This window comes from Ascidia mentula, chromosome 6 (genome assembly GCF_947561715.1).
Source record: "Ascidia mentula chromosome 6, kaAscMent1.1, whole genome shotgun sequence".
Lineage (NCBI taxonomy): Eukaryota > Metazoa > Chordata > Ascidiacea > Phlebobranchia > Ascidiidae > Ascidia > Ascidia mentula.
This window is the reverse complement of record NC_138571.1, coordinates 6,488,732-6,507,263: the sequence shown is the minus strand read 5'-3', so window position 1 is coordinate 6,507,263 and position 18,532 is coordinate 6,488,732. Positions and strand designations below refer to the sequence as shown.

At 37.3% G+C, this 18,532-nt stretch overlaps 2 protein-coding genes across 2 annotated transcripts; both read right to left on the bottom strand.

The window, feature by feature from the left end:
• Positions 1-10: 10 nt before the first annotated feature.
• Positions 11-5,049, bottom strand: LOC145905703 (L-threonine ammonia-lyase-like). Its single transcript, XM_082992970.1, has 10 exons — positions 4,889-5,049; positions 4,514-4,655; positions 4,296-4,366; positions 3,234-3,405; positions 2,916-3,031; positions 2,141-2,303; positions 1,802-1,924; positions 1,258-1,442; positions 773-940; positions 11-479 (listed from the first exon to the last, which is right to left on the bottom strand). Exons 1-10 carry the CDS (start codon positions 4,924-4,926, stop codon positions 320-322), a joined length of 1,338 nt encoding a protein of 445 aa, XP_082849096.1. The 5' UTR covers positions 4,927-5,049; the 3' UTR covers positions 11-319.
• A 1,145-nt stretch (positions 5,050-6,194) lies between these two features.
• On the bottom strand, positions 6,195-17,943 carry LOC145906770 (116 kDa U5 small nuclear ribonucleoprotein component-like). Its single transcript, XM_082994221.1, has 20 exons — positions 17,748-17,943; positions 17,256-17,335; positions 16,860-17,051; positions 15,735-15,800; positions 15,414-15,563; positions 15,134-15,235; positions 14,928-15,052; positions 14,577-14,771; positions 14,403-14,493; positions 13,930-14,045; positions 13,491-13,641; positions 12,924-13,117; positions 11,963-12,088; positions 10,942-11,068; positions 9,945-10,129; positions 8,660-8,835; positions 7,710-7,835; positions 7,301-7,514; positions 6,800-6,953; positions 6,195-6,568 (listed from the first exon to the last, which is right to left on the bottom strand). The coding sequence occupies exons 1-20, from the start codon at positions 17,902-17,904 to the stop codon at positions 6,365-6,367; spliced, it is 2,931 nt and encodes a 976-aa protein (XP_082850347.1). The 5' UTR covers positions 17,905-17,943; the 3' UTR covers positions 6,195-6,364.
• Positions 17,944-18,532: the final 589 nt, after the last annotated feature.

The following is an 18,532-nucleotide window of genomic DNA, read 5'->3' as shown; positions in this document are numbered from 1 at the left end:
ACCGTTCACCATGAGACATGATTTAATATAAATTCACAAATATTTGCAAATATTTTCGTCGAGCAAGTGCAAAATCGCAACTATTAACAAATGTATCAGCTTGTGGTAATATGGTTACAACGCGCAAGCGCGGAAAGTGCAACAAAGCAACGTAACGAGCACGCAATAATATCTACACTGAAACGTAACAAGAGAATTTCTGTATTGGAAAAAAATGGGCAATTGTTCACATACAACACTACACAAGAAACTAAAAAGAAACATTAGAATACTGGAAGGAAGGGCCGTCATGCAAAGATTATTCGAAAACTTTCGGAAATCAATCAATTTTCCAGTGCAATTCATCACCGTATTCTTCCACCAATTTTTCGTGGAGCAGTCGAGCGTGTTCGAGGTCACGTGTTTCCACGGTACACCGCACACAGGTCTTGTACACGAATGCAGGCAAGGACATGCGGTCATGGAGGATGTCTTTAATGCTAAAATGCAACAAAAAATAGGACCGTCTTATGGCGCATTTACATAATTTTGACGAAATAAAAATATGTATACTATTTGAAGAACGGTTAGAAGACAATGGTTAACAATATCGAAGATCAATTATGTAGGCTACTTAGGCTAGAGATTTAGGTAATTGTGAATCTTTGATCAAAAACGTTGGGCGTATCTGTTACGCAACACAAACAAAACATATATTACCCCTGCATCAACCTATTCATATGTTCAATGTTTATGTTTGTCGCCAAAAACGCACACGTCAGCATAATTTTACCTTGCACCCATGTTTGCGATCAATGACAGCAGGTGGGAAAGTCCCCCAGCTCGGTCGCTGATGACGCAAGTGAATCTGCAAAGTCTTCCTTCCATCATGAGAGCTCGGTCGATGACTCGTCCCAGTACAGTAATGTCGATGTTTCCTCCACACAGAACGCAAGCCACTCTGCAAAAAGTATTCAATGAATTGATTTTCTACACAGAAAACGATGAAAATCGATTTTCAGATGTAGACAAAATAAACGCAACGTTTTAATTAAAAACCTAGAAAATTATAAGCGAAAAGTGTCTGATTTTAGGTTGCAAGTTGTTGTATTAGGTACAAAATCACCATCACGTATTGAAAATTTTGGGCGTTTACTGCGTGTAAACAGAGAAAAATATAACTGATTGGTACCTAATGTACTGTTTGACTGTCATGGTATTTGTTAAAAGTGTTGTCTATCTTAAAATTTAAAATACACGTCAAAGCGTTATTCATACTTTTTTCCTTTCATTTCTGGAACAGCATCGGAAAGAATTGCTGCTAGTCCAGCAGCACCAGCGCCCTCAACGACTGCCTTTTCAACTTCAAGCAACCGCAAGATGGCAGCAGCAATGTAGTCCTCGGTGACGGTTACCATATGATCAATAAGGGGATTGGCGGTGGCAAAGGCATTGTGTCCAACCTGTACATGACAAAATGGTTGACACTTTAAAACCGCAACAAATTACAACATTTTGTTAACATTAACATTGGTATTTTTTGCGGTTTTAGCGAACTTAGTACCAACACAAAGGAGTTTGTTTAAAAGAAATAATAAAATCACAAACATGTGACATTTCTGAAAATTCTTCTGTAATTCAGAAATTTATTTATTTAAAAATATTTTTTTCATACGGGAAACTTTTCGTAAGTTGACAGATTCCTTTATTTTTTAACCACACCGGGATTTGAACCCAGCATATCCTGACCACGAATCCCGATCAGGTTTTCTTTTAGATATGTGGGTTGAAAAATGTTGCAAATTGCCCGCCTGCAGCTTACCTCTATAACACTGAGGCCATCAGCTATTGAATTTTTTGCTCCCTCTCGCGACTTGAGACAGGGTATTGGTTTCCCATTCTCAACAGCTGTGGTCCAAGATGGACAACGGTCAGACTCCACACCCTGTGTAAGAGACGTATGTGAAAACTTGCAAAATGGATTTGATTTGAAATTCACATACCGAGTTTTGGGTTTAAAAATACGTGGTCACAATAAAGGTAACTTAAAATTAGGAACACACTCATTTAACTGTAAGATTCATGGTTGCTGCAAGATCACGAACAGTTTAACACACCAAAGAACATGTTACAGTCTTTATATCTACTGTAGTATACGTACCACAATTTTAACATCAGGTTTTAGGTGCTTGACGGCTGCGGAAATTCCGCCCATTAATCCTCCACCACCAATCGGTACAACAACATAATCTACATCCGGGACATCCTCTAGGATTTCCACACCTACTGATCCCTGACCAGCAAGGATGTCTGGGTGGTCGTACCTAAATAATGGGTATAATAACATATACATAAAATCTATGTCGTTCGAATGTATGTCAGTTATTCTTAGCAGCCAATAAAGTAGGTTACACGAACCACTGAAAAGTTGCGTTGCTAATTTTTCCCTATTTTGTTGACCGAATATGCTATCACGCTTTTTATGCGTTCATATGTCTGGTATATATTGATAGTCGCATGACAGTGGTTTGGATTTCTTTTGCAATAATTGGTAGACAATAAAATGTCGACGAAGTTGGAGAGCAAGGATGCAAAATTAAACTATATTTTATTTTTGACTTTTGGTGGCTGAGCAGCTGATCACCATTCTCCCTAGTCAGTGGCCCGGAGGTTACACCGGGGCATTTGGGGGCGTGGCAAAGACGGCTAATACCATTGCGACAAAATGTAGGCGTTTCCCTACGAATTATAACCTTGTTTCGCCCCAGAGGTTTTTCAGCAACCGCTCCGAAAAAAATGGCACTTATCTCACCTTTGTTACAACTATCTGTCGATTTTGCTCCACAAAATATGCTATGAGTCATAGTGGTAGCGCCATTCCGAGATCAAACTTAGACAAATCGAAGATAATTGTTGTTCTAGGAAACAGCACTTACCCATTAATGTAAAGGAGGTCGTGTTCTTTGCCGTATGACATGGCGTACGCTTTCGCTTCATCGAAACGGTCCCCGTACAAAATTACCTCACCGCCCAAATCTTTGCAGCTATTAACCTGCGCGGATGAAAATCAAGGTTGCACCTAATTCATACAAATTTGTGAGTAATTTTGGCTACCTGGAAACATAGATCCCTGTTTTGACATGACATTGTATGGACAAATCTTAACTTAATTTTCAAAGTGTAGGGTTGGTATTCTTAGACCGCGTTGATGTTGTTTATGTCACAATATAACATTCGCCCAAGCCAACAATTACCTTAACCATCGGCGCTTGCAAAGGCATAACAACAGTTACAGCCACGTTGAGTTTTGATGCTTGATAAACCAATGCTTGAGCGTGGTTTCCAGCAGATGTGGTGATAACACCCCCGGCTTTTTGCTCTTCGGTGAGGTTCAACACGGTGTAGAGGGCACCGCGGTCTTTAAAACTGTGCCAAAAAAAAACAGCATGAAATTTTTCTTTTAAACCTAAAAGAAATGTGTCAGTTGTAATTTTTTTGCGTCGTACCATGCTGTACAAAATGAAGAAAGGCGCAGAAATTCACAAATATTGAGACTGCGGTAAAAATTGAGACCCTTTTGAGTACGAACATATTGTTACCCTACTTATTGCGTAAATGAACCCAAAATCTAAAGTAAATTCGATCGATTCGACGTAATGGTGAAAATCAACCAGCTTTCCGCTTCAAAACATGTAATGTCGCAGGGAATACGTGGCGCATGTCAACAACAAAAAAGCCAAGTCATAATAAGGGAAACCAGCGTCAAAAGGTCACAAATCGTCTGCAAAGAGAACGTGGTACGTGTTGTCTTGAGTCACGAATTACTCTGGCTAGCAATAAAAACCTTAACCATGTCGTGGGTATAAATTAGCATGACTCGTGTGCATCATACGTAGCTGCCCTGTGATTGGTCGAAAATTGTGGGCGTCTACACAATAATACACCACGGCCTGTGACGTGCAGGAAGTCTCTCATCACTGGTTGGTCATATACATTTTTTACGGTTGAGGGGCTGTTTACTACGCTGTGACGTATTGTTTGTCATATTCAGTAAGAATGAGAAACATTTAAAGTGTTTTTTTTACACTTAAATAACCGGTGTTACGGGTTACGCCACAATCCACGACTTAATACTTATGACGTCGTAGTGCAGCACAATAACTTTCATTTGCTGACTGTTTGTAACTGATTTTTATGCAATGTGCTGCTAGTTGTAATTTGACAATGGTAAATTTTATGTACAGAAAACAAAACAAAGCAGCATGCTATTCCGCTGGGTTCATGACATAAATTATTGAATTTACGACGATACGCACCTTCCAGTGAATTGCATGTAATCCTTTTTAAAGTAAAGCTCCATACCGACCTTAGATGACATCCTTGTTCTCTGCAGAAAACAAAACAAAGATTTTTAAAAGTTGATGCAAATGTGCAATCACAAAACGCGATCTTATCTCTCCTAATCAAGTTTGCAGTACGCAGGAAGCTACAGACCAAAGAACAAACAAACCAAAAATGTGGATATTAGAATTACCGTGCATGGTGTACGGACAACACCACTCTTAATCCTTTCACAAGCATCAGCCACTCTTTCATATGTCACTACCACAGGGTGATCTGGGTCACAGTACGGATCTAGAATTTCCTCTTCTGAGATTGACGTGCTACTCCCGTTGCTGTTAGAGCATGTTATGTTAACTAAAATACAGATTATTGACACGAAGATACATAAAACAGAAGTTTTTCTAGTAAGTAATGGAAAGTTGTTTCAGATTACGGCATCTCGCATCGCATTGAATTGATAATATGCGTATTGCTTTAAGTTTGTATAAAGTTTTCCAAAAATGAAATTTTTATGTTATCTATGTTAGTTACAGTAACTACATGTAAGCAAAATGCCACTACTTACTATACACCAGTAGTAGAACCTCCAGGTAATTCCCTCATTGTTGCTTTTCGGTAATATAATCTATCTCTATTTCACAGTTGACTTGTATCTCTTGACACAGGCGATAACTTCTTCACGTACAACACAACACTGATCACAAACACACACGCAAAATCTGACAGCGCTTCCAACCAGTTGCCTGGCTCACCACGAAAAAATATTACCTCTATGACGCAATGGTTATCTGTTACGTCACAAGCGGACTCAATGACTGGTGGCTGATTTTGCTTCGCAAGTTGTTGGGTTCGGTGCGTGAGAATGCACGCGTACTGTGACGTGTCAAGGTTACAACGTCATATCTAAGTCGAAAACAAAGTTACGTTGTGTTGTTGATGTCGACTCAGTAGTTGCGGTTGTGGGAAGTATTTTGTTGTCCTGTTTTGAACGGAAGTTTATACACGGGTTTCGGCCGTCCCTTTTTAAATTTATGGATTTATGCTTACAGTCATAATAATAAAACCAACTACAGCAAAATGAGTTTGTGTTATTTATTTAATAATTTATTTCTGATTTTGTTATGCTGTACAGTGTATTCTTAACGGTTAAAAATGTAGCTTAATTGTAAACTGAGGTTGAACTGTAGTGCTTGTGTACTTTACAATCTGCCGCTTGTTGTATTATCACCTCGATTTCGATTATTCCACAACACATAAAAACATTTTACATTCTTGTAACGTAATGTTTATGGAACGTTACAAAACAGAGTCACTCATACTGTAGTGGTTTTTACTTTCTCGTGTATGACGCACTATGATTCATCAAACTTACCCACAATATTTAGCTATCAGCACGATTTGTTCCCATGTTTGCAACTGTTAGTCGCAGAGACAGAACTAACTTGCTATTTGCCGCCTTTTGAAATTTGGATCGACTCGTAGAGAATTCCTGGTGGAGGTTATGGATGTGGTCAAGGAATATCTAAGCATGTTGCTCTATGTCAAAAAAATTTTTCTTATCAAAATAATCCCTCCCGTAATTCTTTACAACTACCTTATTTGCTTTTGAGCCATAAGCTAGTTACCACATATGCCTTTCTCTTCCTGCGAATGTCATGCAGTTCAGAGGTTGTAATTTCGTCAAAACAAAATACTAATCGTGCAAACTAAAATGCGATGTTTGCAGCGAATAAAGTTTTTGGATTGATAAACCTGCTGCGTCTGATCTTAATGCAATGGACTTTTTATGGCTAAACTGCTCATTTAAACTTGCTACGTGAGAACTGAAGTAAGAAACCCAACTTGAACAACAATATCTTCTCTTGTACAAATCGAACACGATGTATTGACATAAATCACATGAAATGACTGATTGGCAACACTCATTTGCACAAACATTTCAGTGTCAAAATCGCGGGCTTTTTCGCGTCCAACGACGCAGAAGAAAATTCTAAAGGCGGAAAACTTGGCAGTCGCGGGGTTTCGACCCGATACAAGCGACTCATATGGGGTAGTTGAACATAACGTCCTGCCGCGCCAATTCTAACAACATAGGGTCGTCGAAGAATTTGCTGATTGAAACATCCTCACTGAGGCCTTTGCGTCTGCGGGTCTTGACCATAAATTCGCGGGCCAAATGAGTGGCCGGCTGTGGTTCCAAGGGTCGAATGACCACCGATTTATCGAGTGGATCCCCTGGCACGATCTACAAGACAAAGAAAATGTGATATTTCCTTGCATAGGAATATTAAATAAAGATTAAAATTTTGTTGCTTGGTACAAAATTTGACAGTAAGTGTATTTGTGAAACATGAGCAAAAATAATCAATACTATAAAAAATGCACTTCAAAACCTAAAAAATGAGGTCGGAAGCTTGGTGTCCAACAAACAATAGCGGTTTATAAGTTGTTAAAGCCCCAACAGACAACAGCTTACCTGCCAGTGATGAAACACGGATAGACAGAAGGCTTGACCTTGAGTATGGGTTCGCAAATCGGTTTCAAATCCAAAAGAGTCGATGGCGGGAATAAATGCTTTGATCGTGTACAGAGGCGAGCCTGGTACTGGGGCGTCTTGCGTCACGTGACCTCTGGAATAACCAAACGCACGCGACGGCTTATTAGCATTTATATTCAAAGAAAGAAATTTCATGATGGATAGTCCACCACATCAATAATAAATGAAACTATAACAATAAACGTCCTATTGTAAATCTAGGGTGGTATTTTTGTTTCACGAAAACCACATTCAGCGACCCTCAGATGGGGTATCGGCCCGTAGTTTTAGAATCCCTGATTTTGAGACAATGGTTACTTTTCACACTAATAGCGGCTATGAGCATATACAGTACATACACGTAGCAATTGCGAAGAATTCTGTTGAAGCGAATACAGTAAAAACAAGAGCACTGCTAACATTAACAACTGCCACACTAACCTTCGGCGAGCAAGAACAGTGTAAACAGCTGATACGCAATCTGCGGGTGCCATCACCTCCACAAACATATACGGTTCCATGAGACGTGGAGTGGCCATGAGAAAGGCGGAGTAAGCTACACGTCTCGCTGTTGGAATGATCTGCCCACCTCCCCTATGCAGGGGCTCATTGGAAATCACAGCGTCAAGAATCTTGAATTTCACGTTGCGAATTGCTGAAAAGTTATCTGGGTGATTAAATTTAGGCAAAATGGAGTTAAGTTACATCAGATGCTTCCAGATGGAGCTACAGACTAGTGCGTTGATTTACCGGTTGAAGAAAAAAAATTTGGATAAAAAAGCTGTGTTTGCTCCAACTGTATGCAATTCAGAAAATGCATTTATTCGTGGACTTTAGTAATCATACTCACGTTCATCACATAGAGGTCCTTCTCTGGTGCCCCACTGAAAACCTTGCACAATGCTATCTTTAACTGACCCAAGCAAAGCTTTGTCAACTTCTGAAGGAAGAGTGTCGTCCACCAGAATGTTGGGTCCTGTTGGAAAGAAAATAACATATATACATAAAAATATTTTTTGTTTCATATTTTTTAAAAAAAGTTTACGAACTCTTCTATTCTCATAGTGGACAATGTGCAGTAGTCTATACACCTGGTTGTAAGTTTGTGAGATTTTATTTTTTTTATTTCTGTTGGTTTCAAACTGTTTTTGGTGACTGTTGATGCCAATAGGTATGCGAAATATGGAACCGCCTTGTAAAAACTTAGTGTTTTATACAAAACCTGTTGATAGACAAACTGGTGCCTTTTTTGACATGTCAGTGCCCATAATTAATTTCACTTACATCTACGCAAGGGAATACACAACGACCACATCACTAATGTTTCAAAATGTAAGTAAAAAAGTATATTTACAAATCCTGCATCGGATTTAAGCTTCATGTTCACTTCCAGTTAATTACAGGTGCAAATTGTTTGCACAGAAGAACTTGTTTGGAAAGTATTGGATTAAGAAATTGTTTCAAACTCAACATTTTGAGGACAACAGATAACAACCCATAAGCAAAACCCTAGCTAACTGTTGACCATATTTATAAATATTTCACATAATCGTAAAATAGAGTCTGTTTTGTGTTTTGGTTTAGGGATTGTTTAATCATCACCACTCAGAATTAAATTTGAGCATCTGAACTGATCTTGCAAAATTATTTTTGTGCAACGATGTGATTTGCAAAAAATATACAACATGCCCAAATCTTACATTAGATTGGGTGAAATATTATTCTCCGATAAAAACAAACAAACAAGGCAATATTGTATATTTATACATATAAACTAAAACAACAAAGCTAAATGCCTACCAGAATTATCAGGACCGAACGCCCAGATAGAACGCGCAGCCAACAAATCCCAGTCGTACTTGGTTTGGAAAAACTCCCCCAGTCGTTTTCGGTTCCAACCGATTTGAACAACTTCACGTTCAATGTCTTCAGCTAAACCTTTCTCCAGCGGTTCAGCAATCATCGTCAGTTTGTTCCTACATAGAACGACAAAATTGAAGCGTTGGTCAAGTACAATATACATGATTTTGTACTAGATGGCAGTTTTCCTAAATATTACTATTCCTGGAAGAAAAAGCAGCACAAAAACAAATTTTGTGAATTGCTTGTAATATCTCATGTACAGGTGCCCCTTTCTGAGAATCAAGGTGAGTTAAACTTAGAGAAATATTTCTTGTTCCGTGTTTTGATTTTAGTGCCACAAAATTATGTTCCGTCAAAAAAATTAAGTACAGCTACCCATGGCGCTATACTGTGCAAGCGTACAAACTTTGCATGACGAATTCGAGTGTTTAAAAACGGTATGATAATTTTCAACAATGCACAACACAGATGCTGTTCTGTGTTCGGCCAACAATACAGATAAATTATAGATATTCTCCAAATTTTTGATCAAAAGCAGCAAATTAGCAATTATTATTAAAAAGATTGTTGAAGATATCAAAGGTTACTGATAAGTTTGACACAAAGGGTGACTTTGGTAAGTTAACATTGCATATGAAAGTGTCCAACTGGATATAATAGTTTGACAATCCTGATTTACACAGAATGATTTAATTAAAATATTTGGAATAGTAGCTTGCAAGTTTCATTAAGCTTATCCAAATTTCAATCCTATTCCAAAGACAGTATTGGCAAAGCTAAATATGACACAATGTAACCGGTTTTTCAAGTATTATGTGGTGACAAAGACATTGGTACATCATTCAACATCACGTTGGCTTTACGATTTTAAAATACGCCCCCAAAACACGCCCCTTTTGTCTGGTACGTTTGGCCAATGAAAGTTTCAAGTCAAAGAGGCGAAAGGGAGGCGTGAATGGTGGGATTGAGCTTGCGAGTTGGAATTTGTTACAAACTAATTTAAAATTTGTTGAAATACCGCTGAAGCATCAAGCGTGCAAAATTCCTGGGTGGAAAAACATTAATCGCACAAAACCAGCTGTTTGACCGAAGCTACAGTGATGTTGCGCAATACATTTCATGCCAGGTTAGGATAAAAATGGTATTTATCCGTTGCCACAGCTTTGCAATGCGAAAGCAGAACCTTCGAGCAGCATCCAAACATCTTGATCGAAATACTTACTTTCTGTTTGGAGTTTCGGCGAAACACTTGAGTGAAGAAGTATCCACAACAGTTTCGCAAAACGCCACAACTGGATCAGCAACTTTGATGTCAATTTCCGCGTACATTCGCCTTAGATCGTGCATCACACAATCCAAGTAAAGCTCGCCTGTTCCCAGGACAACGTGTTCGCCCGATTCTTCGACCTGCAATCACAAAAATATTTGGTCGAAGTTATATTTGTGTAGATTGTCGCGTTTACAGTAGCTGTGTAATTCTGTGAGTTGCATGTAGATGGCCACTGGTTTGACCTATATAAGGTTTCATCATTGCAAGTTGCTGTCTAATTTAACTGACAATTATGGTGGTGGTTTTAAACGTCGTGACAAAACGGTAATGTGATTCAGGCATTCAGGCAATTTTGCACTTGTGGTTGAAAATCTGCATGTGACAACTCATTGTCATTAAACCTCACATAAATTCTAAACATGTTTGAATCTCAACTCGTCGCGCAACTACACCTGGGTTCGAATTCGAAAAATTCGCCAACAGTTTTTGTAACTATTACGACGTAACAAGTTGTGAAGCTGATTATAATTTAGGCGCCGTATTTTAGAGCGATTCCAGTCTTTTTTTCCTTGCTGTAAAGTTCATCCCCTTACAATATTCATCCGTTCACGAAACAAGCGTTTAAAAACAACGTTATTCTAATTTCTTCGCAATCAACGAACTATTTTCCTTTAGTCCTCGTATTTTGTCAAACACACAATGTGTAATCTCAACGATATTCAAAGAAATGATAGCGATGTATTCTGCAAAGGTATTTTGTGTGACGAGTTTAAAACAGCAGGTTTCAAGTGCAACGCACAATCGCGTCCTACCTACCGAATTTAAGTATTGGAATTTAGGTTGTAACGTTTTTGCGATACCTTTTATACCCTTACTCGAACTATGCACATTGCTTTCGAATGAATTGTTTAGAATCAAAGCATGAGTATTTTCAACGGTTTATTGTCACCTTGGTCGTGAGTAAGGGATAACTCTTGTTCACTTTTCTCAACCCGTCCAACATCTTCGGGAGTTCGGATGGATTCACAGGTTCCACAGCAATCTTTACAACCGAGTTTGTGCAGAAGCGGAAAGGTCTGAAAAAAGAAATCAGTTTATAAGAATTATAATTTTTTTTGTAAATACAAAACACAATTAATGCAGCCACCCAGGTACTACAAAATAGGTAGTTGGCAGTGTTAAAAACAACCGCGGTTAAGGCAACATTTGTACAACAGTTCGATAAAGAATTGGTGTTTAGATTGTATGGTAATGTTTTGAACGTTGACTGCACTTTGCATGTTGTGCATATGTACGTAGTTTTGTTAACTAAAGTCAACCCCTTAAAATCTACTGGCAATGACTGTATCCTTACATCTTTGACGATATAAATCGCCCAACCTCGTAGAATTGCAACTCAATACGACACCACGTATTGTACAAACCGCAAGCGTCGTGAATGCAACTTCACCCGATCTTTAGCAGCACCAAGCGGCCAAAAAAATAGACACCATCAAAGCGATTTGAGGCATTTTTAGGCACCTGGTTGTGTGGCACGGTTCAAATTAGCGGTAAAAAAACGTATCGCAAAAACGTTACAACCTAAATTCCAATACTTAAATTTTGCTTCGTACGCAATTGTGCATTACGCTTAAAACCTGCTGTTTTAAACTCGTTGACTTAATATTTGTTTCGTCATACATCGCCATCGTTTCATTGACTTGCGCAATAGAGGCTTGACAAAATACGAGGATTGAAAGAAAATAGTCGTTGACATTGCCAAAAAACGTTAATAGCGTTGTTTGCATCAGCGCTTGTTGCGTGTACGAATGATAGATAAAGGATGCGGCGCCTTATTATCTGCTGCGTGTTGCATTGCAATAATCTCATAAACGGGTCGTTTTTGCGAATTGCGAACTTTGCGAATTGCGAACTGCTAATTCGAACCCTGTGCGCTGCACTTGCAAGCTGACAAAGTGTTTAGCACCAACCTGAAGATATGGGCCTCCTCGTTACCACGGGATTGGGTTATGGTGCTTGTTTTAACGATAGGTTCATCCACTCCTTCCATTAAAACCCAGTTCCCTGCGGGCACTCGGTTAACTTCCACTGCATACCTGAAACAAGATGACAAGTCGTATAAAAATTGGTCGCTACTTCCAGACACACTTTATGTACAACCATTTTCCAGTTACAAGTATTACTCCATTGTGGAGAAAATGTTTAAATTAAATGTGTTATGTAAGCCTAGACAAGTAATTCATTTGAATTTTTGTGACATAAAATATCATAACGTTTACAGGCACAAAATCTGATTTGCGGTTGAAGCAAAAAAATATGCCCTTGTTGAGTTTTGCTTTGTCTATTTATGTAGTAAAAGTTCATCAATGAAGTACGGGGTATACATAAGTAAAACTGTGGTAAAAACGCATAACTTACACCAGCAGAGTTTAAACATGTTAGTGACATCAACCCATCCAGGTAAAGCAGATTACAAGCATACTATTGTATGCTGAGAGAATATCAACCTTCATATCGATCATGAAAGTAAATGTGGTACAACATCGACATAACTTAATTACTATAGATAATAGACCTTCAGTGCAGTCTCTTGTCGTTTCTCTTGTTACCATAGCGGCTTGTCTCAGTAAAAAGTTTTTATCGTTTTGATCGCTTTGTTTTTTTTTGTCTTTGCAGTCCCGAAAGTAGACTTGCTGTTGAGATTTTTTGTTTTTGTTGTGGTTTTAAATTTTTTTATTCTGTTTTTAAGACAGAAACAGAAGATGCCAAAGGCAAAATTATTATTTCTCTAATAAAGATCTTATACTGGTGCTGATCATCTTCTACTCCCTTTGGAGCTCTAGGAATAATATTACTATAGCTAATGTCTTAAATAACATTATTTCATTTATGAGAGACTGTAAAATAAATAAAAACTGAACTTGCACAGACCTGGCTTCAGCAATCCACAACCGACCCATGGTAAGAACTCTTGAATCTTCCTCATCCTCAAGTGTATAATTCTCCCCGAGTACTTTCACGACATCTCCCGCATGCACAGTTCCACTTATCACTCGTCCCAGTACACGGAAACTTACACCATCCTCAGTAGAATACATCTTGCATGTGTGAATCATTAATGGACCCTACACATGGTTAAGAATGGTTTGGAATTTAAAATATTAACAACTGGAAGAATACTTTTTGTTAGCTAACGCTGCAGTATTCGATTAATGTTTAATATGAGAGAAGGTGTGTGACCATTATAAGAGCACAGGGATGCCACATAAATTAAAGGTGAAAACGACAAAACATGAGGAAGTTGTTAAATATTAGAAATACGGACAGTATGGCATGACAACGTCAATTAATAACGATGTTTTTTTTTATTTCTTCACAAAAACACAATATTCAATGTAGTTAGATTGTGTAATTGTTCAGACTCGAAAGAAAATCCATTCAAGGTTTGGTAAATGTTGTTTATGAAGATATAATGTACAAATGCAACAAAGTGCTTACATCTGGATCACATGATTTCATTGACTGGACGAGTTCAGAATCATCTTGTGGTCCAGTGTAAGTGTGAATAACTTTTGTTGGAGCTGCAAGTTTAGCTGATGGAATGTGGTCAACACACATACTCACAAAACCAGAAAATCCACCCATAAACCTGAAAAATCGACATTGCATGCAAAATTTTAGTTGATTATATGGTCAAATCCTTGGACCAGTTTTGTCCAAGATTATTAATGTTTATGTTTTCACATTTTGTGGAACTAAAAATATCTTGAAAACAGTTCAGCAGACTAAAATATACTTAAAAAATAAATTTTGTTTTTACCAGTTATCAGGAAATTTTTTTTTTGTGAAAAATAAGGCAAATTTTTATTTTGAATAAAATAAACAGCCTTTAATACAGTTGCTTAACATTGCAAATATAAAAATGCAATCAATATACCTTGAACAAACCAATCTGAGCAAAGGTCTGATATTCATCTTCATTTCTTCTTTTGATAAATGCACACCAAGTTCATCCAATGTACGAGGAAGTGTAGAATCCACATCACCTACCACCTAATATGGCATGAAAAAATATTGCCTTTAACTGTTAAAAATATTATAAGGTAAAGCTGCAGACAGGGTGTGTACACGCACTGTTTCGACCTGTAAGGTCTCATCAGTGCAGCTGTTGAGTGGCACTGTGCTAGCTTTTACACCAGCAGGCACACTAGTCTCCACTTAGTGATACCTTTCGGTCAACGTCGATCTGCAGGGTACCCTATACTGAGTACCGAACACACCCTGTCTGCAGCTTTGCAATAATATGACTTTTTTTGCACATATGTTATACTATAAGGTATTATTTTAGTATGCAGGGTAATGATTATCAAAATGTTTAACATGGTCAGAAAAATTTGCATGAAAAAACACCTGTGCAAAAATTTTGTACAAAGGTTCCAGCACGAATTCCACAAAACTTCGTTGTGCATTTGTGTGAGGTGCTTTCTTAGTGAATCTTCGGCTAAAAAAGTATGTGTATTATGTTTAAATATAATGTATTATGACTATATCAAATCATAAAAAATAACAAGGTTAAAAACATACGTTTTGGAATTGAAGTAAATGTCACCCCAAATTCGCCTTGCAAATGCTTTGGCATCGAGGTCTTTGCCAAATTGGTTGACATACAGGTTGGAAAATGAAGTAAGTGTGAAGCAGAAAGCATATTGGGAGCTTGCAAAGCAAACGTTTCCCAGTATCGGCGAAACCAATGGAATGTTTTCTGTATCACTGTATGTACTGTAAAATAAAAAGCACAAAAATTACAACAAACGTTTGTATATCCAAATATGATTAACAGACATAAGTTATCAAAGATTAGGAAGATTATTTAACTGGAATCAGGTTGCCCAAAAAGGGAGTTACACGCAAAATTTTACATTAAAAAAAACATACCTTAGTAAACTATTAACTTCATCAACAATATGCCTTAGCTTGTAGAAAGCATCTGTTGGTGGAAGTTTAAGTTCGAGAATAAGACGGTCAATCTTGTTGATGCAAATGGTCACCGCTAACTTTTCCTGTAGATCCCATTAAAAATTCATTCATAATAACAAACAATGTCAAATAACTCTTTCGAAAAGCATCAAACTTATATTTACCTGCAAAGCATGTTTGAGTAGTTGTTCTGTGTTGAGCATTACACCTTCTGATGCATCAATGAACAAAACTACTCCATCACTCAATCGCATTGCGGCTGTCACCTATAAATATATAGTATTACTGTTTGAGCAATTATATCAATGAAACTTGACAAATGTTTATTTGTTGAAACTATGAAACATGACACATATTTAATTATTAAACTCTACCAAAAATTCATCTTTTGTATTTGACACATTTGTATCATTGTTTTAAGATTAGATTTATTCCTATTCTTACTTCATCTGAAAAGTTTACATGTCCTGGCGTATCCATGATGTTCATTAAGTAGCTTTTTTCTTTGGTGTCGGGCATGACAAGTGTTACGGGCTGAGCTTTGATGCTCAAACCCCTTTCCTGTTCTGTCAGCAGTGTATCGGTATACCTCAACTAATTAAACAAAATGTAGTCAAACTTTTTTTAACATTTTATAAATTTTAAAGCCTAAAACTGTGTGAGTATTTAAAATTGGATATAGAAGTGAAAAAACAAGTTCAGTTGCTTATAATTAGCAAGTCGTTAAAAAAGTAGTTTCTGCAGATGCCTTAAACTTGAACTCACATCCTTGTCTTCACGCTTTGCAATGTCAGGATGAGTTTGTTCCATTAAACAATCCACAAAATTGGTCTGAAAGACAAAGAATACATTTTTTTTTATATATCAACGCACTGTGAATATGGTTCCTTAACTTTGCCAGAATCTATCCCTCTACTGAGTATTGTCATTACTTCCAGCAACACCAGTTTAATCTTACAGAAATCATATTTTAAAAACTTTTAAAAATTTCAGATTGAAATCAGCTAGTTTTATTTTAAACATAGAAAAATCGATTCTGCCTGCACTGACATCCTTAGTTTCTGCAAATACAAGCTTTGATTATGTTTTTTGTGTGTTAATGTCGTGCTTTCGTGGGTGCTGTTATGTGGCTTGTTTAAGTCATTTGTCAAATCTTATATTGGTGCCACTGGAGCATAGGCGAAGAGCCTTTCAAATCAACAGGGGTACGGCGAATAAAAAATACTAACGCCAGAAGCTCAAATATAAAGTTATAGTGTCGTTCATGTTAGCAAAGTTTTTGGCCGAAAAAAACTTGAAGAAACGTGGTTTTTGCGCCAAACTCGGCAAACGAATTTCTTTACACAAACGATAAAATATTTCTTCTTCACTTTTTCATGTTAGCATAATTTCGCTTGTGTTGCATAATTGTAGGTCGTGAATACCGGGCAAACAAAACTGCGTTTTGAGTACTTTTATGAGTGTAATCAGAAAAAAAAAGCGCCTTCATCGTTGCTGTGGTTGCCGAAAGGAGACAATGTGATTGTGTGGTTAAATTTATAAAAGGTCGGGGGTGCGCGGCACCCCTGCACCCCCGTGCTCTAAGCCAGTGCACTGGAGTCACAACACCTTCCATTGTAGTGTAGTGAATAGGGAAGGCAGCAGTACAGGACTTTTTGCTTTTTACTTTGATTTGTTTTGTTTAATTTTTTTTTTTTTTTTTTTTTTTACCAATTCTCGTAGAGCTCTTTGTGTTTACTTGTAATTTTGTATTTGCAGATATTTAGGATGCCATTGCAGGCGAAATAGATTTTTCTATGTGTAAAACAAAACCAGCTTACTTCAATCCAAAACTTCTGAAAATTTCAAATTATTTACTGCAAAAATGATTTTTACATAATTTATTTTTACCTTTCCATGATGTAGGTGTCCCACAAGTGCAACATTTCTAATTAACTCAGAGTTATCCATCATATCAGCAAGATATTCCATGTCATAGGTAGTGTTGGGGAGTTGCTGTTCGACAAGAGCAAATTTCTTTCTTTTGATGGGTGCAATGATTGGTTCGGTCAGTGGTTGGGCATCTTCCTCCTCTACTATAGTCTGCAACAAAAAACAAAGGCTGCAATATAAATCTATGTGTAGACAGTATAGCTCTATGTTTATGCTCGGAAACAGGAAATTGTGGAGAATTTGCATTGACTTTCATAACAGTTTAATTTTCTTTTAATATGTCAATCTTTATGCACATTAGGTTGCGGAAAGTTAAAAATAACCATCAGAAATCTGGTTTTTATAGTATTATACCTCCACTTGCTGACCATACACTTCCTCATGGGTAGGATAATATTTTTTATCCTCATGTAGAACCACTTCCATTCCAGTGCCTAGTTAACCATGAAATGTTACTTGAACTGTGCATATACATTAATATTTTTCAAACAATATATTATTAAGTATGTCGTATATGCTATATCATACATATATATGTGTGTGTGTGTTTGTAATGTAACTTAAGGTACAATATTAACACCACAGAAAGGTCATTAGGTCTGAGCTCTGAGCCATACATAACAGTTTTATACTTACTTTACAGTTAACAGGGATTATTGAGAGTTACTGACTGTTTACTATGGCAGAAGTTAACAGGGCTTTTAAGTATCATGAAATGCTGCTTACAAAAAATATATACATTTTTGTATAGTTACATTGTTCTTAAACTTGTTCAAATGGGATATATATACATATATATATATATAGGAAAGAGAGAGAAAAAAAGTTTATTTTTGCATTGCAAACCTTGTTGATCATCTCCCTCAGCATCTCTTTCCTCATCATCCATTCCATCATCGACTGGAGATGGGATAGATTCAACTTCTTCTTCCTCCTCTTCTTCATCCGAGTCTAATACAGGACCGATGTAATTCCCAAACTCATCATACATGTCAGTATCCATGGCTACTGCAGTTTTATTTATGCCTAATATGGAAACTGAAAATCTAAATTATATAAGCTTTAGCGTGAAAATATTTTCATTACTCGGTGTTTATGAACAAAAATATGTACCAGATTTAAAAACATTTCAGCCTTCCAGGCATTTATCATGGTAAGAGAATGTGTAATATACACAAACACAATGCAAGATGCCGCTGCACCCTGCACCCAACAGGCAAATCATACCAAAACCTTTAAAACAAACGGTGCCAGAATAAACTGCAAATGTAAAACAGCATTTCGCCACATACATTACACGGTTGAACTGGCCATCCATACCAGGGTTCAGTCAGGGTTACCCAAACATTTTCGTTTGCGACCGCTCTTTATTGATGAAATTATTTTCAAATATGTCCACGATCCCCTCGCTACCACACAATAAGTACGAGCGAATTAGAGTTTAAAATCAAGGTATTACTTCATGTTGAGGATTTGTAACAAACGAGATTAGCATTTATCATAAACTGCGATCCACAACAACGACAACATTTCCAACTTTTACAACGTTCCGCCAACGATTCGTTTTTCGCACACAGAATGAATGCATGTTCCTTTTTAGCTATTTGTGGTTTCTTGTGGCATTTTTTAGC

Bases quoted from the DNA above. Each gene is read 5' to 3' on its own strand.
- LOC145906770 (XM_082994221.1), bottom strand. From the start codon at position 17,904: ATGGATACTGACATGTATGATGAGTTTGGGAATTACATCGGTCCTGTA. The intron at 15,053-15,133 runs GTAAATATAAGT...TGGGATCTACAG, and splicing joins TACTCAAACATGCTTTGCAG to GAAAAGTTAGCGGTGACCAT. The intron at 13,118-13,490 runs GTAAGCACTTTG...AACCATGTGTAG, and splicing joins TGAAATCATGTGATCCAGAT to GGTCCATTAATGATTCACAC.
- LOC145905703 (XM_082992970.1), bottom strand. From the start codon at position 4,926: ATGAGGGAATTACCTGGAGGTTCTACTACTGGTGTATA. The intron at 3,032-3,233 runs GTAATTGTTGGC...TCATCCGCGCAG, and splicing joins TGCAAGCGCCGATGGTTAAG to GTTAATAGCTGCAAAGATTT. The intron at 1,443-1,801 runs GTAAGCTGCAGG...TGTCATGTACAG, and splicing joins ATGGCCTCAGTGTTATAGAG to GTTGGACACAATGCCTTTGC.